The sequence below is a fragment of the Podarcis filfolensis genome (assembly GCF_964270895.1).
Source record: "Podarcis filfolensis genome assembly, chromosome: 9".
Lineage (NCBI taxonomy): Eukaryota > Metazoa > Chordata > Lepidosauria > Squamata > Lacertidae > Podarcis > Podarcis filfolensis.
Genome location: NC_139610.1, coordinates 57,018,218 through 57,038,297, shown reverse-complemented (window position 1 = coordinate 57,038,297; position 20,080 = coordinate 57,018,218). Strand labels below are relative to the sequence as shown.

Genomic DNA, 20,080 nt, shown 5'->3' with positions numbered 1-20,080 from the left:
TCCGCATCTCTCCCTTCTCATTTTCCCAGTGTCAGTTCTCCACATTTCCACAGTAGTTTGCGATTTTTTATTTTTGTCATTGGAAAATTCACCAGCATTTTAGTAACAAATTTCTCCCAAAAGACACCTTTTTGTACGCAGTTTTGCTCAGTGCTATTTTTCGAGAAAAAGAAGTGCCGTAACTCGCCACAAACACCTCCCTTCTTCTCTTAGAATGACAATGGTGCCCACTTGAGAGGTGCCGGAACTGCGTTCCAGTGAGTTCTGGCTGAAAAAATAAAAGCCCTGGTTTTGCTTAATGTACACATTTTTGCAAATCTGTTTCCCCATTTTTGCACGTTATTTTCACTAATATATGGGTCTGCACATTTTACCCTAAAGTATACATATACTGCTTGAGCGATGAACTTCCTTGAAAAATTTGGAGAAGGATGGCTGTGCTTCAGTTCATGTGTTGTTTTAAAAAGCACAAATCGGGTAGATATGGCTTAAAATATGAACTGAATCAAATTTCTTTTCCATCCCAAGCTAGGAACGATCTATAACTCAAATATTAGCCCAGTCCACTTGGATATAACCCAATTTCACTCCCCTGATTCCATTTTGAGTGCTTAGAATTTAAGCCAACTAAATATAATTTGCTTCCAAGAGATTTAGACTGAATTAAATCCAAGTACCTCAACTTCACAGATCTCTCCCCCCTTACACACACACACACACACACACACACACACACACACCAATAGCATATGGTTTATTTAATGCTTTTCAGGGATTTTGTTATAGCCCTCTTCATTGACATTGCTGGTCTCATTAAAACTAGATTACATTTTTTGCTGATCCAGGTTCAACCTTATTGAATTAACCAAAATCTTATGCTGGTCAGCAGTTTTCTGCCTCCCTACTATGTGATATTATTTATTTGAAAAATAATCTGGCACACATTATTATGTTTTCTTGAATTTTCATATACACTTAAGAAACCTACATTATAGGTGATGTTATTGTCTTAAAAATATGCATTTGTTTTACTTTCTTTCTTGAGTGATAGCATTTCTCAATCCATACTAACCTTTACCTTATTGTCTGAATCCCAGGTGAATTTTTTTAAAAATAAAAAGCCCACATATTAACCTCCTCAAGTTTCTGAGATGCTTTAATTCCTATATTTTTGTCAGTATTTACCAAAATAGGGCATATCAAAGGACTGCAACCTTACTATAAATTCTGTTGTGAATCGTGATCATTATATTTATTCCTAGGTGTAATGGTTATATGGGGTTGCTCGTGCGTAAGTTGCCGCCACTCCTGGCTAGGTTGCCTGGTTAAACCTTTTCCTGGCTGGACAGCCCTTCGCTTCGTGGCTGGTTCAGTCGCTAGCAGAATCCGTCAGTGGGCGTTTCTTGAACTTCTTCCAGCAAAGAAGTTCTTTGACGCCAAGTCTACGCCTACTTTCCCTGCGCGGAAGTCTTCTTTCTTCCTTTCCCTCCTTCTTGCGACCTTCACTGGAGTTTGAAACCTCGCGCGCGCGCGCACCATCTATTTCCATTGGCTCAGCCGGCTGGGAAGGCTGCCTCGGCATTTCAGGAATGCGGTAGTCATGGCAACGTTCCCCTCTCCCTTCGCGCTTCTCCTGAGCCCGCGCTTCCTGTCTTACTCCTATCGCAAGCACAGCCTTGGTCAGTTGATCCATCGACTGCGGGCGGGGCGCGCGGGAAAGCTCGTCCTTCACCGTTGGGGACAACCCCTGTGGAGTTTGGAACTGACAGGGTTAAAACTCCGTGGTGTCCTTTATCTGGGAGGAGCTTGAAGCAGAGAGTCACAGTGTGTGTCTGCATTCAGACTTGCTTTCACTTCTGACTGAGACGCAGCTCGGCTCAGAGGCTGCGTGTGTGCTTTTGGGAGCACGGGAGAAAATGCAAGAAAGCTCCGATGGAGAAAGACTGATTTATGGCTTGTAAATAAACGCTTCTAGAGATAAGAACCGAACTGTCTCTGGACTTGATTTATCCCTCATCTCACACGGACACAGGACCGCTGCTACTCTGCTCTCCTGCCAGGTCAGCTCCCAAGCAGAGCCACGCAAGGGGAAGCGTGACTGGACGCAGGGTTTTTTTTACGCAAAGGTTATGGAAGTTTCGCGTTTCCTGACAAGTGTGAGAAGGGAGAAGGCTGCCAGCGTCGTGTTGCTGTGATCTTCTGCCAGGAGATGCGGGGGAGAGAAGCCAAAGGCCAAGACGGGCGGCTGCTTCGGAGGTCCAGCTTGTTGGCAAACTTGTGAGTACGCTGAAGCCCCGGGGGGAGGAAGATGGCTGCTGCTCAGGAACAGCAGGGCCATGAGAGCTTAAATATCCCCGGTGAGAGACTGAATGGGGCCAACTGGGAGGCCTGGTCAAGAAGAGCAAGGGGGTGGTTTGTGGCCACAGGGCTCTGGAGTTCAGTCCAGAAGGAGCCGGCCCCACCCATGCATGCTGCTGCTCTGCTGAGTGAGAGAGAGCAGAGAGAGCTCTGCATCTTGAAAGCAAGTGTGGACGCTTTGCTGTTGCCCCACCTGGAGGGCGTTAAAACGGCTCAGGCCGCTTGGCGGGTGCTGAGGAGTCTGTGTGAAAGCTCAGCAGGAGCCAAGGGCCGGGAGGAAGCCGAGGGCCAAGGGAGCAAGCCCCAGGCTGAAGTGAGAGCCAGACCAGAGGGGGCTGTTCCGGGAAGCTGTTTCTCTGCTTCGACACGTCTGTGTGATGGTGCTGGAGAGCAGCTGAGAGCTGTGGAAGAGGGCACAGGCTGCACCCCAAGAAGGAGTGGGGGGGGCAGGCCAGGCAGGCCATTCCAAGAGCTCTGAGAAAGTAAAAGGCTTCGAAAGTTGTTTGTGCTTTGAGACGACGTCCAACAGCGCTGGGAAGCATCCGCTAGAGGCCCAGGCTGCCAAGGACACCGGCCGGCGTGGAATGTCAACAAAGCAGGTTCCCAAGGCCAGTTCCCAGCAAAGACGTGGGAAAGCAGCAGGCCAGGAGGAAAAGAAAAACAAGGCGTCTTATCACCTCACAGCTGCGATGGTGTCTCTGAGAAAAGGCAAAAGCCTCAGTCGGGGGGAGGCTGTGGCCATGGCAACCGATGGGAACGTGAGCAACGCCATGGCATCTTTGGAAAACAGCCAGAGACACTCTTTATCTCTTCTTATCGACTCGGGAGCTTCTCACACTCTTGTCACCTCTAGAGAGCTCCTGCGGGACTGCAAGGCTCTTAAAGCTGGACGTTATGTCACCTTAGCAGATGGGTCTCAAAGACCACTGACTGAATCTGGGTTTCTATATTGTTCTTTTATAGATCATTGGGTAGAAGCTTTTGTGGTCCCCGAGCTTGCCCAATCTCTTTTAAGTGTGCCAGCTCTTATGGCTGCTGGGTTCGATGTTCTGTTCTCTAACAATTTGTGTTCCTTCTACAGGGATGGGAAGAAGATCTACAGTGTCCAGAGAAGACACAGGCTCTTTCTCGTGGAGATGCCCATTGAAAATGGGACTGGTGGGAAAATGGGGCTGGTGGAAAATGGGGCTAGTGGAGAGTCCATTGAAGACGCCCAAGGGCAGTGTGCTAATGTCCCACCACACCATGATTGTATACACTTATGGCACAGGAGGTTTGGGCACGTTGGGTGGTCATATGTGAGGAAGGCCACAGGCAACACCATTGGGTGTAGGTTCAAGGCATGTGACAAATACCTAGATTGTCAAGCCTGTAAGCAATCTAAGGTCACAACATGCACATACCCCAGGTCTGAGAGGAGAACCAGTAAACCTTTTGAACTTGTCCATGCAGATTTGTCGGGCCCCATGCCGACACCTTCTCTAGCTGGATCTAAATGGGTTTTGGTTTTGGTTGACGATTTTTCTAGACATTCTTGGACTTTTGCGCTGCAACAGAAGTCAGAGGCAGCTGCACTGATCAGGGATTGGATCACAGCGGTAGAGCTACGGTTCTCTACCAAGGTGATTTCCTTTCAATCTGATCGGGGGGGGGGGAGTTCACAGGTTCTGCGCTGCAATCGTTTTTCAGGCAGAAGGGTATCAGTCATCGACTGACTGCCCCCTACAGTCCGCAACAGAATGGGGTTGCAGAGAGAAAATTTCGCACGCTACAGGAGTCAGCGAATGCTATGTTGGCAGACTCGGGTTTGCCACAGTGCTTTTGGGCTGAGAGTTATAAGACGGCATGCTTTGTTCAGAACAGGGTGTTCAATTCAAGTGTTGGGGACACACCGTACTTTCTGCTGCATGGGAAACAGCCTAAAGTGGGTTTTCTGCGCACTTTTGGGTCTACGGCTTGGGTTCTCATTCCAAAGGCCATGCGCAGAAAAGGTGAGCCAAGGTCTAGGAAGATGATCTTTGTAGGCTATGAGCCGGGTTCAAAAGCGTGGCGTTTCGCATACCCTACTGGCAACCAGTCCAAGCTGCTTATTAGCGGCAGTGCTGAGTTTTGCGAGCAGAGTGGGTGGAAGCGTCTTCACGGGAATCCAGATGTTCTGTTAGACTCAGATGAGGAAGAGGAGGAGGGCGAGGCTGAACCTGTTGCTGAGATGCACAGTCCACAGCCACAGAGTCCAGAGCCGGGATCTCCAAGGGAGAGGCTCCGTATCTCTCCAAAAGGGAGTCCCAGGACCCCTCCACAGGTCTCTGTCAAGTCTGAGCTAAGGAGTGAATCATCCTCGCCAGCAGGACCAGCTGTTCGCCCTAAACGGCGCAGCAGGTCAGAGGGGGATGTTTCTGACACAGAGGATAGTAGGGTTGATCCAGGTGATTCAGGCGCAGTTCCAGAATTCACGCTGAGGAGGTCAGCAAGATCAACCAAAGGGAAGCCACCTGAAAGGTATGAAGCCACAAGTGTCTGGGTTGGTGTGGCTAGATGTGAACCTGAATCCTTTGAGGATGTTCAGAAGTTGCCTCGGGAAGAAGCCAGCAAATGGCATGAGGCGATGCAGAAGGAGATGAACTCAATGGAGTCTCTTGGAGTGTTCTCACTCACACAGCTGCCGGCTAACCAGCAAGCTGTGAGCTGCAGATGGGTTTACCGACTTAAACCCACAGAAGCAGGAGAACCACAGTATAAAGCGAGATTAGTGGCCCGTGGATTCACACAGAGAAGGGGTGTCCACTTCACAGAGGTATATTCGCCAACCTCAAGGGCGGAGACCTTGAGAACGCTTTTGGCGATAGCAGCACAGAGAGGTTGGAAGGTGAACCATTTTGATGTAGATGTCGCCTACCTGAACTCAGATCTCCAGGAGGAGTTGTACATGCTTCCTCCTCCAGGGTTTGAAGTCAGTGAGCCAGGCGTCGTGTGGCGGTTGCACAAATCCATCTATGGATTACGCCAATCTGCCAGGAATTGGAATATGTGCCTACATGAAGCCTTAGAAGAGCTAGGTTTTAAGAGATCTCTTGCAGACAGTTGTCTTTACATTAGAGATTCAGGCTTGCAACAGCAAGTGGCCCAGGTGTTTGTTGATGACATCTTGCTCATGGCAAAGACAGGTGAACAGGTAGAGAAGTTTGCTAAGGAGCTTGGAAAGCGGTTCAAGCTGAAGCAACTTGGAGATGTCAAGTCCTATCTAGGCGTAGAGATCACAAGAGCAAGTGATGGAAGCTTTTTGCTTCGCCAGAAAGGTAAGATTGAACAGTTGCTTGAGAAGTTCAGGATGTCTGATTGTGCAGGTGCCAGATCACCCATGGAGACTGGGTACGTGAAGGAGTGTCAGCAAGTAGAACGCGTGGTGTTCGAAAATATTGAACTCTTTCAGTCAGCTCTGGGTAGTCTGTTGTATCTGTCACAGTGGAGCAGACCAGACATAGCGTTTGCTGTCAATCTGCTCAGTAGAGAAGCTTCAAGTCCTAGTGTGCAGGCCTGGAATGGTGTTAAGCGGGTGCTACGTTACCTGCAAGATACCAAAGACTTTTGCCTCAAGATGTCAGCTGAGGGCGATGTCAAGCTGACCGCCTGGGTGGATTCGGATTGGGCTAACCTTGAGGACCGCAAATCAGTGTCAGGCCTAGTGGTGAAGTTTGGGGACTCAGTGATCGGGTGGAGGTCCCGGAAGCAAAGTCTCATAGCGCTTTCATCTACTGAAGCCGAGTTCAGTGCGCTATCAGAGGTTTGCAGAGAACTGGAGTTCTATGTGTGTTTGGTCGAGGAAATCTGTGGAGAGAATTGTCTGCCCGTTGTGGTGCATGAAGACAATCAACCATGCCTCAAATTGGCTGAGACAGGGCAATTCAAGGCGAGGACCAAACATTTGGACATACGGTTCCGAAATGTATGTCAGAGCGTTCATGAGGGGCTAGTTGCTCTGAAATACTGTCCCTCAACCAAGAACCTCGCTGATGGTTTCACAAAACCATTAACCTTCCAGAAGCACGAGGAGTTCTGTGAGGGTCTGTGTATGGGGAAAGCATTGTTGGCTATTGTCCCCAGATGCAGGACAAGAGGGGGTGTGGAGTTTGGAACTGACAGGGTTAAAACTCCGTGGTGTCCTTTATCTGGGAGGAGCTTGAAGCAGAGAGTCACAGTGTGTGTCTGCATTCAGACTTGCTTTCACTTCTGACTGAGACGCAGCTCGGCTCAGAGGCTGCGTGTGTGCTTTTGGGAGCACGGGAGAAAATGCAAGAAAGCTCCGATGGAGAAAGACTGATTTATGGCTTGTAAATAAACGCTTCTAGAGATAAGAACCGAACTGTCTCTGGACTTGATTTATCCCTCATCTCACACGGACACAGGACCGCTGCTACTCTGCTCTCCTGCCAGGTCAGCTCCCAAGCAGAGCCACGCAAGGGGAAGCGTGACTGGACGCAGGGTTTTTTTTACGCAAAACCCCTTCTCAAACAACATTTGAATGGGTTCAGAGTCCAGATCCCACCCGAGCAGGTGGATCAGCATCGCAAAACACGACCAGTAGTCTCTAACTGATTGGCTCCCCTGCTTGCACCCCATCAATTCCTGTCGAGTCACATTTCGCTCCACTTCACTGGAATACATTGCATCCATCGCTCCAAAAAATTTCCTAAGGTCCTTCAAGGCAGCATTTTGCGTCGCCATTAGGGGCCTGATCCATTCCCAGGCCCCATCCTGTAGATGCCTGACAATATAGGCCACCCTTTCCCCATCATCAGCAAAGTCATTATGCTGCAGTTCTAAAGTGTACTCAATTTCCGTTCGGAACGCGTTATAGTCCTAGGGCTTCCCCCCAAACTTGTGCACCAGTCCCGGTACCTTCCTTGCGACGGGGGTGGGTCTGACCTGTGCATCCTGATTCCGCCTTTCGTCTAGCCACGCCGTCAGCAGAGCCACATGCTGTTCCAAATCTCGGTTCCTCTCCACCAGATTTTGCACTCCAGCTGCTTGCTCCGTGGCGCCGGCTCCTCCGGTTTGGCTCATGGTGCTGCCTGCCTGTCGCTGTGCACAAGCAACGTCAGGGACTGACGGATTGCTGTAATGGTTATATGGGGTTGCTCGTGCATAAGTTGCCGCCACTCCTGGCTAGGTTGCCTGGTTAAACCTTTTCCTGGCTGGACAGCCCTTCGCTTCATGGCTGTTTCAGTCGCTAGCAGAATCCGTCAGTGGGCGTTTCTTGAACTTCTTCCAGCAAAGAAGTTCTTTGACGCCAAGTCTACGCCTACTTTCCTTGCGCGGAAGTCTTCTGCGCAGGGTGGGTATGGGTAGCGGAGGACCTGTGCTCTCCCCGCTGGTCTCCGGCGAAGAGTCCTGGAGCCCCCTCTCCGATTCCCCCATCCGCCCCCCTTTATCCCTGGTGTTACACTGATTTCCTTCCCCAGCTGATGAGTTCCCTCTCTCCCTGCTGGGCCCTTCTCCGGCATCGCTTGGGAGCCTTGCCTCCACTTCTGGCTCCGATGTCAGTTCCCTGACACTAGGGTTTCCTTTCCCTCCATTTGTAAGTTTGCCATATGGCCGAGAATTGAATGCCCTATAGCACGGTAGCAGAACATAAACGTTGTCTGCAAAGGCCTGTAAAACAAGGGTGTGGAATCACTAACTTGCAGGCCGTAAGAGCTCCTGCTGCCACCCTTCCCCCCACAGCCAACAGAGTCTCATCTGCCCCTTCCTGATGCAACAAGGCTGGAAGAAAGCCTTCTATTGGAACCAATGGAAGGCTTTTTCCAAGCCTAACTGCAGTGTGATGGAACCATTTTCATAGCTTCAGAGGAAAGGAAGGTCTTCCTGGAAAAAGCAGCAGAGGAGGGAATGGGTAACCATCCGTCAGCAACAAGGCTTGGAAAAAGCTAAAATGCTCACATTGGCCACATTCACTGTTGTCTTGGCCACTGCCATGTTCCCCTGAAGGGCTGACCAAGGGGGAGTCCAATCCTTGGGTTGCAAAAACTCTCCCCACCCTTGCTATAAAGCTACAGGTTAAATTGTTGGTATCTCCCGAGGTCGCATAGAGTAGGTGAAGGGGACATTTGGCCCTCCAGATGTTTCTGAATCACAACTCCCATCATTCCCCAACATTGGCCATGCTTGCTAGGGCTGAACTTGGTTGTAGATGAGCAACATCTGGAAGTCCAAAGGTTCCCCAGACCTGACCTAAAGGATCTCCTGTAGCCACCAGACTGTTGCCATCAGTCAGAATAAGCACTACTGTGCTTATCTAGATGGACAAGTAATCTCAAGCTGCTGTTTATATCCTTGTGCTGTTAGGCATATCTGGTCAACAGTATCATGGTTTTCAGTTCGCCTTTAATGAGCAATTTGCACCGCATCAATCATCGCTATAGAAAGCCCAAGAAATTGACAATGACTGGCAGACTTATTGAACTTGTTCTATGCCTCTTCCATGTCAACCTCACGCTCCTTTGGGGGCTGTGAGTTTAGAGGGGCAGCTGCCCTATAAAAAGAATCTGGGAAGACTTCCAGACTCATTACTGAAAAATGAGGAGGGCAATATTGTCTGGAATAAGTTGTTGTTGGGCAATGAGCTATGAAGCGGGGAGAGAGAAAGCCTCCTATTTTTCCCCTTCTTTTTTTGCATTGCTGCCTTGCCTCATTTTAGTAGGTGGTTAACAGACCAGCAGATGGCATGGGAGACAGAGACCCCAAACCAACCTCCCTCCATTGTGTTCTCAAATGGCCCTTTGACTAAACAACTGCAGTCTTCTTCCATTTGTTTCTTTCCCCCCTTCCTTTTTGCATGGCAACCAAATGAAGTTAAGCTCAAGTACGCTCCTGACTGATTGCTCAAAGGGGATGCTAAAATACACAAAGTATGTTTTTGTAATTTGGAGGTGGAGGAGCTCAAACAAGATCTACACTTTTTCATTTTAAAAAAATGACACATACGTATGTTGTTCTAAACTTCCCAATTCTCCAAATTATAGAAAAAAAATCTGCCGAAAGCAAAATGAACAAATGAACCCACAGCGGGGAAGGTCCTTTATCCTGAACACCTGGAGCTTTCATTTTTTATTTTTTTTCTTAAAGATTTTCTTGTTTTACAGAAGTAAGTGTAATGTCTCTCGTATTTTTTCCATGTAACATTTTTACAAATCTGTTTCATTTGTTGAGACATTAGGGGGAGAAAAAAAAAGGGGGTGGAGGGAGGGAAGATGGGTGGGGGTGGGGTTGGGTGGCAATGTTTCTATTATGCTTAATGTATGTAGGGTTTGGTGTCAGCGTTGCTTGTGCTGTTCACTTATGTTCCTTTGGTGGTGAGAGAGGTTGGGGTTGGCCTAGGGTGTGGTTGTTTGTTTAGGATTGGCTCAGTGCCTAGGACTTGCTGATCGTATGGTCGGCGTTTCGAATCCCTGCGGCGGGGTGAGCTCCCGTCTTTCGGTCCCAGCTCCTGCCCACCTAGCAGTTCGAAAGCACGCCTAAGTGCAAGTAGATAAATAGGTACTGCTTTATAGTGGGAAGGTAAACAGCGTTTCCATGTGCGGCGCTGGTGTTGGCTCACCAGAGCAGCTTCATCACACTGGCCACGTGACGCGGAAGTGTCTCCGGACAGCACTGGCCCCCGGCCTCTTAAGTGAGATGGGCGCACAACCCTAGAGTCGGACATGACTGGCCCGTACGGGCAGGGGTACCTTTACCTTTACCTTATGGTGATCTTTGTTTTCGTGTGAGTGGGGTGGGTGGGTGTTTTGGATCAGGTTAGCCATATTGATTTGTATGCTGTTGGTGGATTATTGTCATTGCCTTGTTGGGCTGTGTATGTGATAAAGGGGAGCCATACCGGGGTAAAGGCGTCTTCTTCTGTTTGTCCCCGTGTTAGTTTCAGTTTATTGGTTAATTTTTCTAGTAGGGCTGTTTCCCATACTATTTGGTACCATTGGTCCATGCTTACTCCTGACAGGTCTCTCCAGTGTCTGGTTATGGTGTTTCTGGCTGCTGAAAGTAGGTGGGTTATGAGTTCTTTGTGGTATAAATGGGCATTGTTATCTTGGAAGATGTTTAGTAGGACCAATTCTGGGGAGATGTCTAATACTTGCTTAGTTATTTTACATATTTCTCAAGTGGCTGTTGTCCAGAATAGTTGGATTTTGGGGCACTCCCACCACATGTGGAGGTATGTGCCTGTGGAGGTGCACCCTCTCCAGCATTTTGGTGAGGTTCCTGGGCATATTAGCGCTAGTTTTCTTGGTGTTAGGTACCACCTGTAGGTGAGTTTCAGAGTGAACACCTGGAGCTTTCAGGAGGCATTTGAAAACATTCCTGTTTACCCGAGCATTTGGTGGCAACCCTAAGACTGTTGGATGGAAGAATATTTTTAGCTGTAACTATTTTGAGATGTTTTAAACTGTAACAGCTTTTAAATTGCTTTTACAGTGTTAAAATGTTTTTGCTTTGTTTTTGTGTTTTTGTGTTTCTGTTTTCTGCCCTGGGCTCCTGGGGGAGGAAGGGTGGGATAGAAATTCAATAATGAAAAAAGGACAAAAGTAGAAGATCTCAAGAACTTAAAGCACAGACTGGCTGCTCCGTATGTGACTCAATTATGAGTCCCGATTATCAACTCAGATTTGTAGGGCAAGCTGAAAGTTTGCTGCTTTGTATATATAATATCAAATTATGGTTTGCCACAAAGCAAGAAGGGAAGGGGGGGGGAATCACAGTGTGAATGGGAGAATGGTGTTCCTGTTACGGTAATCATTTATTAATTCCACACATTTTAATGCATTTACCCCACAACTTTCCCAACATGCAAAACTGGTTTTTTGAAGTGAATTTGATGCACCAAGGGGATAAAGCACTTTAACCCATGTCAATTGCTAAATTTTCCATATTCACTGGAATCCCTCCCACAAAATGCTGGCAGTCTGGAGGTAAAATAGGAGACAATCTTTACTTACTTTCAGTTGGAACTTCAGTTACTTTTTGAAGCGTGTCTTGTATGCTTCTCTCAGTGGCCTTCTCGCTGGGAAGTGCCCTTGTTGTTGTTGTTGTCGTTGTCTTGTTATGTTGATCTGTAAGGAAGGAAATCTCATATTAAACACAAACACCACCCTAAGGTTTAGACTCTTGTCTAGGTAGGAAGCACTGCTTGCAGTCAGAAACAAAGGCAGTTTCTCTCCCTCTCTTTCTGAGTGCCCATTCCAGACGTTTCATAAGACATTGAGAGATCTGGTGAGATAGTGTGGAAGTGAATCTGGAGGGGCAGGGTAGAGGTGAATCCCCTCTTTGCCAGTCCACCAGTGTGACGATCACACAGAGTCCCCGGACGTTTAATGGTCTATTGATCCCTGTGCCACCACACTGCTCGCTTCCCTCCTGCCACCAACCAGTTACTCTCTGGTAAAACACTGAGTCCAGACAGTTGTTAAAAGTGAACCAAAAAACCCACCATGTTTATTGTTACAAACATTAACAAGTTTATGGTTTCTCAGATAATATTCCTGTCAGTATCTTAACCTTAGTTTCTTTTCCGGCCTGTACCTTCCTAATACCTTCTGACTGATTATCTCAACTGTTTGACTGACTCCTCTTAACAAATTCTCTCCCTCTCTCACACCAGACTAACCCAACCCACAGACATATCTCCTCTGTCTCTTCTAACTCCAGACTGTCTTCTCAACCACCCTAACTCTAACTCCTCCAAAAAACCCCTCTGTGCTTAAACCTTATACCCAGTTAACTCTGCCCCTTGGGTTCCCATTGGTTAGTCATTTTACAATTAGTTAACCCTTTCCTTATGAACCCGGTATGATGTCACACACCTAGGAGAGAAAACGCCACAACCACCTTCCTAAAACATTTTCCTCTACTTATCTGGCTGGGAGTAGCCATGGTACATTGGGAGAGGGGAGGAGGGGAGATAACCCTATCTCTTCCCTGCCTCATCATGCTTTGTCGCAACATGCCAGGACAAAAGGTGCAGTAACCCTTGGGATCTGTAGCCTTCCCAAGGGCTGCTGCAAGATGACATATGAGCAGAAGAAACTTGCCTTATACCAAGGTAGAGCATTGGTCTATATATACCGTATTTTTCGCCCTATAGGACGCACTTTTTCTCCTCCAAAAATGAAGGGGAAATGTGTGTGCGTCCTATGGGGCGAATGCAGGCTTTTGCTGAAACCTGGAGAGCAAGAGGGGTCGGTGCGCACCGACCCCTCTCGCTCTCCAGGCTTCAGGAAGCTCTGCACAACCCTAGGGAGCCGGTCTCCCAAGGGCTGTGCAGAGCTGCCTGCAGCCCCGGGCTTTGCGCAGCTCTGTGCAACCCTACGGAGCCTGGCGCAAAGTCACGCCGGTCTCCCGAGGGCTGCGCAGAGCTGCCTGCATTCCGAAGCCTGGGGTGCGCAGCTCTCTGCAAGCCTCGGGAGACCAGTGCGACTTCCCGCCGGTCTCCCTAGGCTTGCGGATAGCAGGCTGTTCTGGGGGCTGGGGTTGGGGGAAGCTCGGGCTTCCCCCGCGCCAGCCCTGCGCCTGGGGGGGAAATAATTTTTTTTCTTTATTTCCCCCCCAAAAAACCTAGGTGCGTCCTATGGGGCGGTGCGCCCTATGGGGTGAAAAATACGGTAGTTTAGCACTGTCAACTAGTATGGATGCTTATGCATGGGGGGGGGGGAATCAGAAAATGCATTACCCATAAAAAAGCACAGGTTTTCATAAATTGTGCATATGCTGCTTTATTTTATGGATGCAAAGTTAGAAATAGTCTTTTTTTTTTAATGCAATACATCTCATCACAGCAGGGAGGGTAGTGACCTGGGTGCCTATTTAGTCCCCTGTCCTGATGATAACTGCTGGTGGGCAATTTAAACCAGGCTTGGGACTGGATAGCTTTTCAAGCATCTCTGCAAAGGAAGGCACATGGATGCCCTAAAACCGACCGAAGGGACAGCATCCCCTGAAAGGTTATTCTGTTTGTTCCCTGGAGCATGCTGGGCTTTTCCTTGGACCCATCCCCTGCAAGCCTTTCATCAAGTTTACCCGACAACCAGAAGCTACAGGGAATAATCAACCACGAAAAACCTCTGCCTTGCATCTACTGCAAGGAAACCGAAGCTTTACTCAACATCGCCGCACAGAAGCAAAACCGCTGCTATAATACAGTCATATAATTGTTTAATGGGCCAGTTGTCAACAGTTGATTATGAATTAGATTATAAAGGGGATATCTTACCAGGAGTTGTTAGAGCCAAGTGAGATGAAGTCACAGAGCTCAGTGCTGGTGATTCAGCTGTCCCTGCTGATATTTTGATAAGATAAATGACAGTGTGTTAACTGCTGTTCTCAAAACATATTTGTCAAAGGAATAATCAGTATGCAAGTGTGGGGAAAACCAGAGTAATCCTGCAGAGCTGTTGTCTCAACATCCTCAGGTCCCTGCATCTTTTTCTTTAAAACTGTGCCTATTATTATTATTATTATTATTATTATTATTATTATTAATAGTTATTTATTTCATTTATGAATCACTTCCCAAGAGTCTTCTTGAGATGATTTACAATACAATAAAAACATTCATGAAACAATTACACATATAAAAGCAATTTAGAAAAAAATCAATTTAAACAACAATTTGAAAATCAATTAAATAAACAATGAATGATGTGAAAAAAATCATGTTAAAAGAGGAAGATTTTCAATAAGTTCCCAGACAGACAATAGGGATGGAGGTTATCTGATGATGTGAATTTCAAAGAGTAGGCGCCGTCACAATAAAGGCCTGATTCTGGCACTTGACAATGGACCTCACAATGAAATGCTAGTTGTATGATGCCCTCTTCGGCAGAATACAGAGATCAGCTGGGTGTGCAGAGGGTGGGATTATCTTTGGGGTGTTTTGTTCTAAGCACCGCAATGTCTGAATACCTGAAGAACATCATTCCATAGGTAAAGGTAAAGGGACCCCTGACCATTAGGTCCAGTCGTGACCGACTCTGGGGTTGCGGTGCTCATCTCGCTTTATTGGTCAAGGGAGCCGGCGTACAGCTTCCGGGTCATGTGGCCAGCATGACTAAGCCGCTTCTGGCGAACCAGAGCAGCACATGGAAACGCCGTTTACCTTCCCGCTGGAGCGGTACCTATTTATCTACTTGCACTTTGACGTGCTTTCGAACTGCTAGGTTGGCAGGACCAACCTAGAAAATATAAAGCCTAGAATATAAACCTACAATATAAAGTTATATAAAAGAAAAAAGGGCCAGGAATGCCTTGGTTTGAAATTCTGATTTTCAGAGGAGAGACTTAGATATGCTGCAAAGCACATCTTCCCACAGCAAAATCTGCCAATCCCTCTTCAGACTACCAGTAACTTTTATTACCCGAGGGAGTGCTCAAGCTATTGGGGGCAGGCAGATAGGGAAGGAGGAGGATTTCCTTTGATGCCCGTTTAATTATTTAGTTGGTACACTTTTATCCCGCCCTTCATCTTACAATCATGGGGCATACTGGCCTAATTCACCTCATCTGGATTAATACACTGATAAGAATGCAACTATTCTTCAGATTGTCACAATGCTGTTCTAGACAACGAAAAGTATCAAATTCATTTTTAAAAAGTGTTTTAGGATAAAATGCATATGGAAAGGTATATATTGAGATAAAATGCATTGATATGTATCTAAAAAATGGCTTTGGTACATTTTTAGAAGAGCCACAGATTGGTATGAAGTAGGTCTTATGAATGAACTCACCTGAAACTTAAAGGCCAGAAATAGACTGTTCTGTTTATCCCGACTAGCAGTGACACAGTTATTTTTTTAAAAGAAGAAACCACTGACTGCTGTGAGCTGATCTGGGGGGGCGGGGGTGGTTTGCTGATGCCAGAAAGGGTGAATAGTCAGCGGCTGCCCAACACTTGCACATTGCTGACTGAGGCTGCATATACACCGTACGTGTAAAACACATGGCTTTCCCCAAAGAATCCCGAGAGCTATCTTTTTTTATGGTTGCTGGAAACTGTGTAGTTCTGTGAGCAACAGCTTTTATGCCTCTCCTAATCCAAATGCTGCAGTACTCCCCAGTCTTTTCTACAGCTGTTTTCCTCAATGTTAGGGCAAAATAAATGTGAAGAACCCAGGAAAAGGTCTGCTGGATTAGACCAAATTCCTACCTAGCATCTTTTTCTCCAGTGGCCAACCAGATGCTAGTGGGAAGCTCACAAGCAGTTCATGGGCATGGTAGGCCTCGTCTGCCATTGTCCTCTTCTCAAAACCCCTTGAGGAAGTCACTTGGAACGGGTGGAGAAGCTCAGCTTTGAAGCTGATCGTAAAAACCATCATCAATGGTATTGTTCTAGGTTGGTCTACTATGGGCAAGGAAGTAGTCAACTTCCAGTATTCATTCAGGGCACTACCATGAACTAAGCTGTAGAGACAGGCCTGCCTTTGCTTATTAGCTTTTCCCTACATGCCACAAGCTTTAGCTTTCAGTACAGGTTAATTATAGGTGGTTATGTTCTATGGATACCCTCAAGTGAGGAACTTCACCATGACCTAAAAGGAAAGGAGTCACATTTGCGGGCTTTTCGTTTCGTTTTGTTTCTATCCATTAGGACTTCTGCTATAAAGTGGAACGGCAAAAGCAAAACAAAAGCTAAAGCTTCTTCATAGCCTACAGCATCAGCTCTACATCAGCAAATCTTCATTTGGTGCAGTAACAGCAGAGACAGACAGTTCAGTATTTTAGTGCTGTAGGTAAGTATAAAATAAAAGATGTGCATCCAAAGACTATGGTTAATTGAGATGCCTTTCTGTGCAATTATTTATGGGTACATTTTTTAAAAATGTCTACAGTATTCCATAATAATGGACACATTCACATACTAAAGCCAGGATGGGGAACCTGTGGCCCTCCAGATTTGGTTGGGCTACATCTCCCATCAAAGGCAGGCCCAAGACATTTTGGCACCTGAGGCAATCCCTAAAATGGCACCCCCTCCCCACCAGGAAAGAAGGGGGTGAGGGAATATTTACATCAGGAACAAGAGGGGAAGAAAAATCAACATCAGGATTTGCTGCACTGGTGGATGCTGCCGCCTGAGGCAGTCACCTCACCTTACCTCATGAGTGGGCTGGCCTTGCTCCCTTCAGCCCTGAACATTTGGCTATGTTGACTGGGGCTGATGGAAGTTGGAGTCCAACAAAATCAGGAGACCCACAGTTTCCCCATAAGACACCCTTATGCAGAAGGCTGATGGTAGCCATGCTTGAGTTATGCGAGAGTCAACTGGCATGACCTTCTGCAAAGAACCGAAGGGTCAGACTTTCCCCTTCCTTAGGGGCCTTTCATATTCAGAGAGGCTTAGGTGTTGAAAGTTGAGCTGTGGACCCAAAAGAACTGCTCAGAAGCCAAATAAAATGTCTTCATCTAGCCTGATGCACCATGTGCAAGAAAATTGGTTATTATCACTTGATCCCCAAGACTGAGGGCCAAAAACAGAAGAGACAGTGGAGATTTGAAATTGGATCCCTTGCCATTTTACCTTTCTCCAAAATCTAGGGGACAGAGGGGTTCCACAACATTTCTTCATATGAATTATGCCACTAACTGCCCTACAAAAGTAATATCCAGTCCAGTATTTCTCCTTCTCCTCTATTTATTTTGAAATATATGAAGTATCAATAGATTGTAAAATTACATATGCAGGTCTATGACCTTATTCCTCAAGATGTGTTCAGTAGAGACATTGCAGAGAGCAGTTTGCGAGCAGATACAACACTGTCTGTCTGTCATCATCATTTTTCTGCCTACCATGAAAAAGAGTCTTGCAGTGTGTTAAGGATCTAACAGATTTATTGCTAATGTGCCACAGACCTCTTTGTTGTTCCTGCTGCAGCAGATTACCATAGCTACCCCTCTGGAAATATTGTAGAATGATAGCATCATCAATTAATATGCTGGTTTACTGCAGGGGTGGGCAGACTTTAAGCTGGTGTGGATCTACAGATTCCAGGCCCTGCATGTACATAGCCTTTATTTCAGCTGTGGCTGCATGAAGACTAGCCAACACTCTTATGCCAGTACCCTTCACTCCCATGCTCACCAACACAGGGGTAAGAAGCTGGGTCACACATCGAAAACTGCCTTGTACCAAGTTAGATCATTGGTTAATCTAGCTCAGTATGGTCTATTGGTGGGGCGCGTTCGAATCCCCGTGACGGGGTGAGCTGCTGTTGCTCGGTCCCTGCTCCTGCCAACCTAGCAGTTCGAAAGCACGTCAAAAGTGCAAGTAGATAAATAGGTACTGCTCTGGCGGGAAGGTAAACGGTGTTTCCGTGCGCTGCTCTGGTTTTGCCAGAAGTGGCTTAGTCATGCTGGCCACATGACCCGGAAGCTGTACACCAGCTCCCTTGGCCAATAAAGCGAGATGAGCGCAGCAACCTCAGAGTTGGCCACGACTGGACCTAATGGTCAGGGGTCCCTTTACCTTTACCTTTTATGGTCTATTGGTAGCAGATTTCCAAGATTTCACATAGGAGTCTCTTGCAAATTCTGGGGATTGAACCTGGGAGGTTTTAGCGTGCAATGTATGTGCTCCATCAGTGAGTCAAGACTTTCGCCACAAACCAATGCCCTGCTTCACAGCCATGGTGCCCCTTTCTCACCCTCAGGTATGGCTTACACTGAATTCACCAGTGAGCCAGAGAAACACAATACCTACTGCTTGCTGTCTTGTTGGGTGTTGATAGTGACCCATGTGCAGAGGCTTGTGTTGGTCGGGCTATTGCTGAAGAATTCGCAGTAGTTGTCGTATTACCTGAAACAATGAACACACATTTTTTTTCTGTTACTCTTCCTCTGCCAAATAAACATAGCCAATCTGTGACACGCTTATGGTTTATTGCTAACACTGCTTATGAAAAGACAACAGAACTCCCAGCATTCCATGCTGTTTACTTTCCGTGTTCCTGATGCAGCTCCAAGCCATTGTCTGCATATGTAAATGACACTCCTGTTGATCCAGATGTGTGATTATTCACTTCCTGTGGCTATACCTGAGACTATATATATATATCCTTGTCACAGACAGAAATATTGTCCAAAGAGAAAGAACAAGAGATTCAGGTCTAATTTTTGTTGCCCTGTAGGGATGTCAGAAAATTCACATGAAAATAAAACTGGGAGTGAAAATTGACGGTGTCCACACATTCATGTTCATTATTTCATCAGTCATGTTCATTCATTTCAATAGGTCTTCCCTGCGTAAAACTTAGCTGAATGCCACCCAGTGTAATTCACATAAGTTTTGTAATTTTGCCACAGTGGACCAACTTCACCCACTCCTTGTCGATGACGTGCTTTATTTCTGTTTCAGGATGCTTCTCAGGGACTTCTTCTCTTAAGTTGACATGAATAGCATAGTTTTGGGCAAAAGATGGAACTGCTGCGGAATGGGAGCAGTGCTGCATGTGGCAATTACAGAATGGAATGGAAAATGCTGCTTTCCTAAATCTCCATTTCTATTAAAGCTTTGCACAGTCAGGTGCTCTATGATTTCAACTCCACATGATGAAATCACTGTTTACATGTTCTAGAAAGCATATGGGGATTTTAATTTGAGGGGGAAACATGGAAGTGCAGTAAATTGTGCCCATATTATATGGGTGTTCATTGATTCATAGCATTTCCCCACCCCCATAATTAAAAAATTAATTGTTGTTTTAAATACCCACATAAACAGTAGAGCAGCTTTGAAGTCAGAGCTATTGAGAAAGCTACCTCCATCTACAGCTTCCATTTTTGCCCTCCTTTTCTGTCGCTGACTCTGGCAATAGCTCTGGGCTTCTCTATAAAGCAGGAATGATGATATTATTACCCACTTACGTTGCAGAGGAGTTGCAAAAAATGAATTAGCAAATGCCGCTAAAGCGTTTTCGAAAATGAAAAAAGTGTTCACCTTCATCAGAGTGCAGCTCTTCAAAGGGAAAACACAGCCTCACTCGTAGACAGTGGCACAGAATTAATCACTTCAAGAAGAGTAAATGGCACTCTGAGGAAATCATTCTAAACATGATTTGCTTTTTTACTGCCACACTGTTCCGGATGCCAGTGCATGCTTTCCCTTTAAACTGGGGTGGGTGGGTGTGTATGCAGCTCCATTCCCTTCTTATGCTAGCAGTGTTAAGTGTCTAAGACTCAGAACGGAAGAAGATACTGGGAAAGTCAACTAAAATGATAGGGTTGAGCCAAATATTCCCATCAAAGGTATGAAGATCACCTAAAAAGAAGAGGGCTTGATTAGCAGTGGTAGCCCAGTTACCGAATGGCCTCCCCAAAGGGTACCAACCCCACCATCATTTAGATATTAAACTGAAACATTTTAATAGATTTTACTGATTTACAGTGCAATCCCATAAACTCAGCGGGACTTATTCCCAGGTAAGTGTGCATAGGATTTCAGCCTTAACTGTGCAAGTTCTAGCTGGTTTGCTGTTGTTTCGTTTGTTTTCGTTTAATGCTCTGCACCACCCAGATATCGAAAGTCAGGATGAACATGTTTTACACTAGTAAATAAATACATCATCTCAATTATATCCTACCTTTCAACCATAATGCATTGGGTTTTCTCAGGTAGGTTTCCCAGACGGCTCCGGATCTGCTTAGTTCAGGAAGCGAGCTTATTCCAAGTCAGACCACAGGC

At 46.5% G+C, this 20,080-nt stretch overlaps 1 protein-coding gene and 1 long non-coding RNA gene across 7 annotated transcripts in view; one reads left to right on the top strand and one right to left on the bottom strand.

The window, feature by feature from the left end:
• EMCN (endomucin) overlaps positions 1–20,080 on the bottom strand; it is a 47,077-nt gene that overhangs the window by 12,510 nt on the left and 14,487 nt on the right. For all 6 annotated transcript variants that reach the window (XM_083571870.1, XM_083571869.1, XM_083571872.1 and 3 more), the window contains exons 5-7: positions 18,101–18,196; positions 13,616–13,681; positions 11,346–11,459 (exon numbers count right to left, since the gene is read on the bottom strand). In XM_083571870.1, the coding sequence (XP_083427996.1) occupies positions 11,346–11,459; positions 13,616–13,681; positions 18,101–18,196 (276 nt within the window). The remainder of the gene's footprint in view (positions 1–11,345; positions 11,460–13,615; positions 13,682–18,100; positions 18,197–20,080) is intronic.
• The window catches only part of LOC310742556, a 68,043-nt gene that overhangs the window by 39,130 nt on the left and 8,833 nt on the right, over positions 1–20,080 (top strand). The gene's annotated exons all lie outside the window — the stretch shown is intronic.